The 10,762-nt window shown below is 31.8% G+C and overlaps 1 protein-coding gene across 1 annotated transcript; it reads right to left on the bottom strand.

Moving 5' to 3' along the window:
• Positions 1–9,494: 9,494 nt before the first annotated feature.
• On the bottom strand, positions 9,495–10,534 carry LOC130591059 (uncharacterized). The gene is made up of 2 exons (XM_057393960.1): positions 10,055–10,534; positions 9,495–9,977 (listed from the first exon to the last, which is right to left on the bottom strand). The coding sequence occupies exons 1-2, from the start codon at positions 10,532–10,534 to the stop codon at positions 9,495–9,497; spliced, it is 963 nt and encodes a 320-aa protein (XP_057249943.1).
• Between the last annotated feature and the right edge of the window lie 228 nt (positions 10,535–10,762).

Genomic DNA, 10,762 nt, shown 5'->3' with positions numbered 1-10,762 from the left:
CGTTTTTTTTAAAAGGGATTACTTCCAACATAATTTTGGTGCCTAAAAGCTAAAACTAGTTGGGAAATTAATAAAATTGGTTATCCCCTCAAAAAAAAAAAAAAAAAAAAAAAAAAAAAAAAAAATTGATTAAAAAAAAAGTGACCGTTTGGTATAATTCTTGGAGGTCAAGGAATATTTTAGGCGGTTAAATTTAAGTAGTAAAAACAGTCCCGCAATTTTTTAAAACAATAAACTAAATGTTTTTTAGGAAACAAATTATTATAGGAAACAAACAAAATAACAACCTCTCACCAAAAGAAACAAAATAACAACCAAGACAGATATGCTCAAAAGGCATAAGGAAAGTCTTGGATTTTCTTTTGTATAAGATCCCAATCTCTAATATTCTTTTTTTTATTAAATAAATTTATTATAGGTTTTTTTTTACTCCATCAAAAGTATATTAATATTTCCCAATTTATGAAAATATTTGAATCCCAAAAAAGAAAAATTGAATAAAAATAATTAAAACTTTTCACTAGTATATACAAAGTAACATCTACTATATGAATAATTGAAACTTTATTCTTACTTGTGCTAATTAATACATAGATCACTTGTGATAGAATATGCAGATAACAAGCTTAATGCGTGCGTGAATTATTTTAGTGCTTGTTATTATTACTTGTTAATGGATGTTGGTATATTATTATTGCATTTCAAAGTTTAGATAAAATTAAAATTTTATGTCTTTGATCTTGTAATTGATTTGAAAAATGCTCTAGTTATGTTAATTTATTTTTCAATCATAAACTTTATTTTCTTTCAATACACATATTTTTATGAAAGTTGATCTTAGATACTTTGAACTTCCTTTGATATACATATTTTAATCCAGTCCGGATCCGACCCTAGTGCGCTTCGATCCAAAGGAAAAAAGTTGACTCCGACAAAAAGGTAATCCGACTCCGACTCCGTTTAAAAAGTCCGACTCCGTTTAAAAAGTCCGACTCCGAGTCGGAGGAGGGTCGGAGTCGGATCTCATAAAATAGTCCGACATCCGAATTCGACTCTGACTTTGAGTCAATCAATCCTTTTTTCTTATTTATGTTAATGTATTATTTATGTATAAACTGACTTCGACTTTCAACCAATTAATTATATTATATATGATTTCCCATTGAAGAAATGATTATTAAAAATAATAGTAATATTTAGATTATTTGTACTATATAAGGTTTCCATATGATTATTAAAATAAATTGTAATGATTAGATTATTGTATTATAGAAGAATATTCGATCATAAAAAATGGGCAAAAAATAAGTCGGATGTTCGGATTTCAAGTCGGATGTTTGGAATTTAAGTCGAAGTTGGATGTCCAAATTTTAAGTCGGGTCGGAGTCGGATTCAGATTTAAAATCCGACTTCTTGTAGGGTCGGAGTCAGATTATGCATAATCCGGTCCAAGTCCGACCCGTTGCCATCCCTAGCTATGATTGAGGAAAATTTCAAAATTTTAATAGGTAATTTTTTTTATTGAATGAAGGTTAAAAAGTCTTTTCAAAGGGGACACCATAGGCTTATATAATATAGATATAGTATTGAAAATTTTTTAAAAAGATTGTTTAAAATGTTTTAAATATGTTAATGTATATATATTACATTATTTTTGCACAATAAATTTCATGTTGTTCATTATAGATAGTCGTTTTCATATTGCTTTGTACATATATCAACTATGTTTTTAACCAGTCACATTACTAGTATATTTATGTTTTTAATCCTTTTTCTTCCTAATTTTACATTTTATGGCTTTGTTTAGTTAAATTTGTATTTTCTTCCTTTGTTTTGCAGTTTCTCAAGACATGTTTCTTGGTGTTCTTGCGTGTTCTATTTCAATAAGCTTTTTACTTCACTTAGGCTATGTTCAGTTCACCTTATTTTTGCTTATTTCAGATCTAATCAGATCAGATCAGATCAGAAAAAATAAGTTCAGATCAGATCAGTTCAGATTTTGCTTATATTTGAAAATCATTATATCTTTCCTAACATATTAGTAAAAATTATAATAATTAAATATTAATAAAATAATCATTGAGACGAATCAAACAAGACCCCACATGACTATATTTTTTCTTATGTATTGAGAAAAATCTAAAAGATAAGATCTTGTAATCAGATCAGTTCAAATCTGAACTTATCTGATCTGATCTGAACTTATTTTTTCTGATCTGAACTTATTTTTTCTGATCTGATCTGATTACAAGATCTTATCTTTTAGATTTCTCTCAATATATAAGAAAAAATATAGTCATGTCGGGTCTTGTTTGATTCGTCTGAATGATTACTTTATTAATATTCAATTATTATAATTTTTACTAATATGTAATGAAAGATATTTAATAGTAAAAATGAGTTTTTAAAACTGACTGATCTGATCTGATCTGAACTTATTTTTTCTGATCTGATCTGATTAGATCTGAAATAAGCAAAAATAAGGTGAACTGAACATAGCCTTATAGGATCATGAGGATGCACCAACCAAGCTAGGAGCATGAATGATAAAGAAAAGGAAAGCAAGAGGAAGTTGTAAAGACAAATTGGTTCTTGTACTTCATATTCTGCATTAAGTACATACTCTTCAAAATGCCATATCTTTCTCACTGGGAATGACTACTGAATCTAATTTGTGTCCGTCTAATCGGACTAAAAAAACTGTTTCCAGTGCGAAAATATGAAAATCTAATCTAAATCCAATACATCGGACCTGAATTTACATTACAATAGGATAATTATTTTGCTATTATTAATAAAAGTAATATATATAGTAATAATTTTTGAAAATTGATTTTTGTGATCCAAGTGATAAAATAATATAATTCCGACCCGATATGGGCGAATAATCCATTATAAATCCAATAAATAAAATCTAAGGCCGAATAAAATATAAACAAAGGCGAATTGTATATGAAACATTTTAATTTTGACCCGGTTGGACCCTTTGCTATTGCTATCCACAACTCTACAGAATTTGGTGGTGATTTAAGTTTGATAATAAAGTTCATCATGATGGCTTTTCGACCACTAGCCAAGCACTCGATTTCGATTAGAATTGAATGAGATATAACCATTTGAAGTTGGATTATGTTGCCTAGCCTAATTATTGATTAATAGCAAGGTTGCTATTTGCTTACATCTTGTAGGCCTCTTGACCGAGTGTTTGTTTTATCAATTCTTTAATCAAGTTAAAATAGGAGATTGAGGTTGACATTAATATTATTGTTATCTTTCTTGATCAAGAGTGAGGTGTCGAGTGGAAATTATATGAGTTTTAGTGAGGAAAATGGTACAATTAATTCAAAAATATCCCAAAAATGATTATGATACAACTATAAAATATAACGAAGGTTTCGTTCTATTTTTTAGTTGTTCCACTTTGTTTTTTGCAAAATTCACATAATCTATTACGTCTATATTCTTTTCTTTAACATATAAAATACAAATTAAAATGTTTTAAATTTGTTATAATTTTATTCTTCTTTTTACTAAATTATAACTAAAGATGTTAATGGTCCAAATTATACATTAGCAAATGTCAAACTCAAAGTTAACCAATTAATATAGATTAAAGAGAGAGCATATTAAAAGACGTTGTCGCAAAAATTTATCTGGTATGTAGCACACTAACTTATGTAAAGGTCCCTCTGTACTACTCCGTATTTTTTTAGTAAGTTAATATTTATAATTTTAGAAAAGTTTTAGTTTTAAAAAAGGTATTATTTACTAAAAAGGCTTATTATTTATTAAAAAGGCTTTTATAAAAAATTTTGAGTATCTATAAATAAATTGTAGCCTAAATAAATATTGGGTCTAAGTTTACTAGTTTTAAAACCCAAGTACTTTGGTAACAAAATTTTAATAATGTTTTAAAAAGGTTTACAAAAAGAAAGGAAAAAGATTTAAAGAAATTTCAAAAACATATTTATAAAAAAGAAAAAGAAAAAAAAATAAAATCCCGGCGCAGCAATGCACGGCTGAACGCCAAGAAGGATTGAAAAAGGTTTTGATAAGTTTAGTTATTTTTTTTTCTTATCTTTTAATTATTTTAGCTATAATTATGTATTATGGGATAATTTATATCTTTTCCTAATCTTAGTTAGATAAACGTAAATATTAGCTATATCTTAATTAGATTAGTTTATCTTTTTCCCTAAATCTATCTTTTAGTTTCCGCTTCCGATTCTACTTTTCCAACTAGTATAAATAGGGGTCTCCACCCATCTTATTTTTCACACCAAATTTGAGAAATAAATCTCTTTTCTGAAGTTTAAACTCTCTCTCTCCTAGCCTACCTTTCTCTTTCTCCCTAGTCCTTATTAATTTCAAGGTGCGTGTATTTGTATATCTTTAATAATTGTTTTGTAAGTGTAGTTACATGGTTTTTTTTAGGAAAATATTTTTGATTGAAATACATGTTTGATGAGTTTTATTATGAACTGCATCTGTTTTATATGAACATTTTTGTATGTTTATAAATTTTATTTATGAACTTTGAATTATGTTTTTAGTTTAATATATTTATAAAGTTTGATCTTTGAATTTATATTCAAATATTCTAGAAGGAGTTTGATCTTTTGATTCATGTTTAAATATTTAAATGGAGTGTTTTTGAACTATTATTATTTTTCAAAGGTTACCCCTTGAGCAAGTTATTTTATTTATGCCTTTATATGGCTAAGTTTTAAGAATTATTATTCTTTTTAAAGGAGGATTATTTCAGAAGGATTTTTATTAGTTATATGATCTTTTATGATCATAATTATAAAGAGGCAACAACTTGTTATTTTTTTTAGCAAGAATGGTAGCCATTATATTATTTACCCATTTTCTTTTTGTATAAGTCATGTGGACAAGGTAGTAACCCCTCGTAATAGACTCATTAAGTAATACTAAACTTGGGGGGTGTGCACACTTTAGGCAAGGTACCTAGGCAAGGAAAATGATTTTTATTAAAGTTATATACTTTATATTATATAAGTATTATCAAGTATCCAAGAAAGGTTTTTTTAGATTAAATATTTAAAAAGTTTAATTAAATAAAGTGTTTAATATTCCACATCTACATGTACTCAGTATTTTTACTAACACACATTTTGTTTTGTTTTGTTTTATGGCTTTGTCCCTTGTGATGACCCTTTTGGTGAGCAGAATTTACAGGTTGATTGATGCAAACTTCATATGGGGGAGCTAGTGAGGAATCATATTTAGTCAAGGAGTTGTTATTTTTATTTTCTTTATTTCCATTGTTATATAGTTGTACAATAAAGTTTATATTAATAAAGAGAAGTTATTTAAGTTATTTCCGCTGCATTAGTTAAAGTTCAGTTAGTAGTTAGTATTAAAGCCTTTAACGCTATCACGTGGCGGTAATACTCTCAAGTTTCTCAAGGAATTTTATATTAAAATAAGTTTTCCAAAAGAGAGAAATTTGGGGGTGTTACACCCTCTCTATATTTGGCCCTTCATTTTTTACATGTGGTTTGGAAAGTAAAATATAATCCCCAAATCAAAAAAAAAAATCTTCCAATTTATATCTATACAAATATATTAAAAGACGTACAAAAACAAGAAACTATGCCACGTGGCGCTCTCCCTAGGGAATTTTAGTTCATGTAATCCATGTACAATAAAGAAATTGCATGGTATAGGGTTTGATCCCGAGACCTCAAGTACATATACTAAAGTTTTAACCACTAGGCTAAGTTGTATTTAGTGTTATTATCATAAAGTATTATAATGAAAATTTTCTTACCCGGGACATAATCCGGGCCTAATAACTAGTTTTAATACAAAAGATGATAAAGTTTGATACTTCTATGTCCTTTAAAATCTTGCAGAAGTATATATACGCTTGCACAACTTCACAATAGTACATGACATGCAATGTCAGGAAAATTACGAAGAACCAGAGTTACAAGATGAACACAATCTTCTAGGCGTGACGCACTTTCCCAAAAGTAATATTTCGACCCTATTCGTATAGCACGGGTTTCGCGGAATTCACCTTCGAGATACAAAGAAGATCATTAGTGGTCTCGCTTACTATGAACATATCAAAGGAGATAGGTTTGTGAGATTTGTAAATGATGAAGAATTTTATAATTTGGTCTTAAGAATTTGAGTGCAAATACGAGAGAGAGAGCGAGAGTGTTTCTCAACATGTCCTTCATGAGAGATATCATATATATATATATATATATATATATATATATATATATATATAATATATATATATATATATATATATACTCATGCTATAAAATTCCAGAGAAACCGAAACAAAGCCTCGAATAGCTTCAAATAACCGTTAGAGAAAAGTGAAACATCGCCTGTACCGTCACGAGGTGCGACAGTACTCGCTAGGTGCGAGTTGTGGTTGTGTGATGCGAATTATGAATGCATCTTCAGTTGTGCAATGCAACATGCCTCGCAAACGTACCACAACTTACCTATACCATATTTATTACATGCATTATACGAGTAACAACATCATAACCAAGTAACTTAAACAATATATCATGAACTAAACCAACTTTATACTCTAAATCTCCAACATGCAACTCTCCCGCTCTCCATATCTCTATTATTTAAGAGAAGGGGGAGGAAGATGGTGTCCTCATTTAGAAGTACTAAATTACCCTTAATGATCTAATTAATGGAATGAAAAAAATTACAAAATAAATAAGACAATTTAAGAACCATTTCTCATTTGAACTTGCCATTCAAAACAACTTAAAAATAGTAATGTCAATATTTCAATCAGAAAATTAAATGGAAAAAATATCTTGGCCTTTTTTTATAAGGGAATATGGTATACATGATTTCCACTTGAAAAGTATGAAACACTCACTACCTTTGATACTCTTTAATTCAGTCACAAAAAATGAATATTAAAGATCACTTACAACCTTTATTAGTTTTTTATATTGGCAAATTAATATATCTAGAATTATCTAACTTTTTATCTTTGACATTTTAAGTGTAATCATAGTTATAGTACGAATGGAGTGTATATAATAATTTTGCCAAATGCATCCCTTTAAAGTGGTCACTTTGTTAATTGCAACCCTTTCATTTATATATCTTCAATTGCAGCCTCAAATAAAGCAAACACTTTTAAGTTGCAGTCCAAAAGGCGTGAAGATAATTAAGTTGGGTTTAGGCTGCAACTTAAAATTCTTTGGTTTATTTGAGGTTGTAATTTGAAGAGATTCCAATCAAAGGGGTGCAATTGACTAATTGATCACTTTGAAGAGCTGCATTTGGAAAAAAAAATCAATAATAAAATAACAAGTTTTGAAATTAACGCACACATCGCGAGCATATAAGACTATTATTTAATATACAACCCCATTTCTAATCTCTTTTTTCTAGCTAGTTACCTTGGTCTATGAAAATATTAAAAATAGATATGAATCTAAAAGAATGATGGAATGTATAGGAAGTTACCCCTTTCTAGCTATTGTTAGATTCTTCCACTAATTCTTCATATTTGTTGCCACGTCTAATACAAAGTTTTGTATTGCATTTGATTGAGCTTTGGTATTTCTCACGTCTAAAATTACATTAACACATTGTTTTAATTTATCAACCTATTATAACACACTTTTTATTTTAATTCTTCAATTATTGTATAACATTACTATGCATATATACAACGTAACAGTTAACTAATAATGTTTGGTTTTGCTTTGTTGCTGAGGAAGAAATAAATAGGAGATAAGTATACATCAGTACATGTTAGAGAATCTTGGAAGTTGATGGGGGTGGATGGTGTAAGGGTAAAGATAACCCTGAAGATTGTCATACCCTGCTCAATGCTCGTTGCTTTCTTTATCATAAACCGAGACAAAAACACGGCAACGTGAGAGCATATTTCAAACCATGCAATTCAAGTTAATTAAACTAGTGGCAAAAAGAACTAGATAGTAGATACCTTGTTTCTAGCATTATTCCTTGACACTGGATGGTTATATGCGAGAAACTCTTTGGCAAAAACCATTATTAGCAAAGCTGCGTTGTAAACTATTTGAAGATATTATAACCTAATGCATAGAGTCAATAATATTAAAATACTACAATTAATGTTAAAACTTAAAATTGATTTTCAAGTTTATGACTAGTTGTTGAATCTTAAGAAGAAGTATAATAGTCTACAATAAATACAAAATTTTTGATAGGATCCCAATTTTCCCCAAGGAACTTTATGATCTTACATTAAAAAAATTATTATGATTTTTTAATATTTTATTTGGTTGGTATGTATCCATATTTTCATACTAATATTTAAAAATACAAAATCCCAAAAACATGTCACTTTGTTTATTTGTCAAAAATTGCTACATCTACTAGTGGCAGCTAGTACGGTGGGTAAGTTTGCCACGCACTAAAGATGGACAATTTTTAAAGAAGTTCTATAGATAAGCTGGATTATTCCACAAAACATATATATTTACCTCTAGTGGATGGATTACGAATCCGAGAGGTTACAATTTTCCACTATATGTTTTTGGAGTTACCAGTACCTAGGAGTTAGTTATGGGTCATTGATTCCGTGAGGTGAACAAGGTGGTGGATTTCATGATATACAAGGGTCATTCGAACCCTAGTCGATCTATTGGTTTCCTCCATATTGTTTGGATGACGCTTCCTTTATCATCTATAAGGATATTTTAGGCTGGCCCTCGGATATATATATACTAGCTTTTTATGCACGCGATGAGTGCGATGATATTTTTAATACCCCTTCTAAACTACACCGCTAAACCTCTCATAAGCACTGGTCTCATAATAGACGAATTTCCTTCCTTGTTGAATACCAAGTTTGCTAGTGAAATTAGAGCTGCATTCACTTCACACTTGTCTAATCAGGCTTACTTGTTCAAAGAAAATTTTGATGCACCCCTCCCCATCTAATAAGCAATGCGTGGAACAACATTTAGCCACCCACCCACCTTTTTTTTTTTGAGGGGAAAAGCTAGCTAACATTATATTAAGGACAAATTGTCCATCAAAATATAAGGAGCCACTTCCGGAGGATAGTGGTTCTCCCATACTTGTTCAACACCGAAAGGGGTTAGCATAGCTAAATGGTGAGCAACAGCGTTCGCATCACGCTTTACATGAGACCACACAACAGAAGAGAAACTAACACAAGCAGATAAAACATTATGGAGAATAATATCTAGATCAGCAAGATAAAGGGCTTGTTTCGAGAGGCGATTAACCACCACTTGACAATCAGAACTCCACCATGATCGCTTGCAACCCATATCGCCTACCCAACCGGAGAGCCATCTCGATTGCCTTGGCCTCAGCAATTTCCGCTGTCCAATGAGATCGAATTCTGCGTACAGCTGCAAATAGGACGGTACCTTGAGAATCACGAGCGACAACGCTCAAACCCACCCAACCTGCCGTGGCTAAAGAGGCATCCACGTTCAGTTTTATTACTTCCGTCGGAGGTGCAGCCCAGACTCGGGGGCTTGAGGGAGCAAGGCTGTTGCGAGGAGAATAGATCCTGGCAGTATAGGAACCGTGTTCTTCCACCAACCGAGCCACACGCGCCAGCAAAAGGGAGGAGGCGTTGTGACAGCGTTAAACACAAGAGCATTCCTCTCACTCCATAAAACCCAAGCCAAAAAAGCTCCTTTAGTGCGCACTCCTTCATCCATGCCCTGGGAGTTAGCAAGTCCTTCAAACAAAGATGTAGCAGAGATCAAAGTTCGAAACCTTTCACATCCACTATCCACCCATAGGTCACGAAGAAATGGACAACCAAAAATTGCATGAGACTGCGTTTCTGGTTCACCACAGCCGCGGGGGCACTCGTCAGCATCAAGCATGTGTCGGTGTTTAAGTAAACTGCGAACCGGCAAGGTATTAGTGCATAAACGCCAAAGGAAGTGTTTAACTTTCGGACTTACCTCCATCTTCCAAAATATCAACCCAAGCTTTATGAAACAAGTCAAGATTCCACCTTTACCAAGCATATAAGCGGTTTTTATACCGAGTAATGTGCATCATTTGTGAAAGCCCATGTCAATTCATCTTTCATCGGGATGGAACTCAAGGGAATGCTCAAAATACACTTTATGTCTCTATCATTAAAAAGTGCTTCAATTAGAGACACCTTCCACTCCATTCGATCAAAATCAATGAGCTCACTAACCATAGTCAGGTCACCATGTTTCTCACTAGTGATAAAACGCCCCAATTCATCAAGTAGCCAAGGATCCTCCCAAATGCGTACATTCGTACCATTTCCAATTCGCCACACCATGCCTTCTTTTAAAAGGGCCTTCGAACTCCATATACTACTCCATGTATAGCTAGTAGAAACTCCAAGAGGGGCATCTAGAAAATCAAAATTGGAGTAATACTTAGCTTTCATGACTCGCGCCAGAAGCGAGTGAGGCTCACGAACCAGTCTCCAAGCTTGCCGACCCAGAAGAGCATCATTGAACACTCTAAGGTCTCTAAAACCCATTCCACCAAAAACTTCAAAGTGCACAAAGAATCCCAGCTCTTCCAGTGAATCTTACGATGAGTATCAGAACTACCCACCAAAAACGAGCCATAGCAGAATGAATCTTCTGGATGATTGAGCAAGGGAGCTTATAGACCCCCATAAGGTAGGTAGGAATGGCCTGAATCACCGACTTGAGCAAAATCTCTTTTCCCGCACGAGACAACAATTTCTCTTTCCAACCTTGGA

The sequence above is a fragment of the Beta vulgaris genome, chromosome 4, assembly GCF_026745355.1.
Source record: "Beta vulgaris subsp. vulgaris cultivar EL10 chromosome 4, EL10.2, whole genome shotgun sequence".
Classification (NCBI taxonomy): Eukaryota; Viridiplantae; Streptophyta; class Magnoliopsida; order Caryophyllales; family Amaranthaceae; genus Beta; species Beta vulgaris.
This window is presented reverse-complemented; position numbering and strand designations above follow the sequence as displayed.

Bases quoted from the DNA above. Each gene is read 5' to 3' on its own strand.
- LOC130591059 (XM_057393960.1), bottom strand. From the start codon at position 10,534: ATGGGTTTTAGAGACCTTAGAGTGTTCAATGATGCTCTTCTGGGTCGG. The intron at 9,978-10,054 runs GTATAAAAACCG...ATATTTTGGAAG, and splicing joins CAAATGATGCACATTACTCG to ATGGAGGTAAGTCCGAAAGT.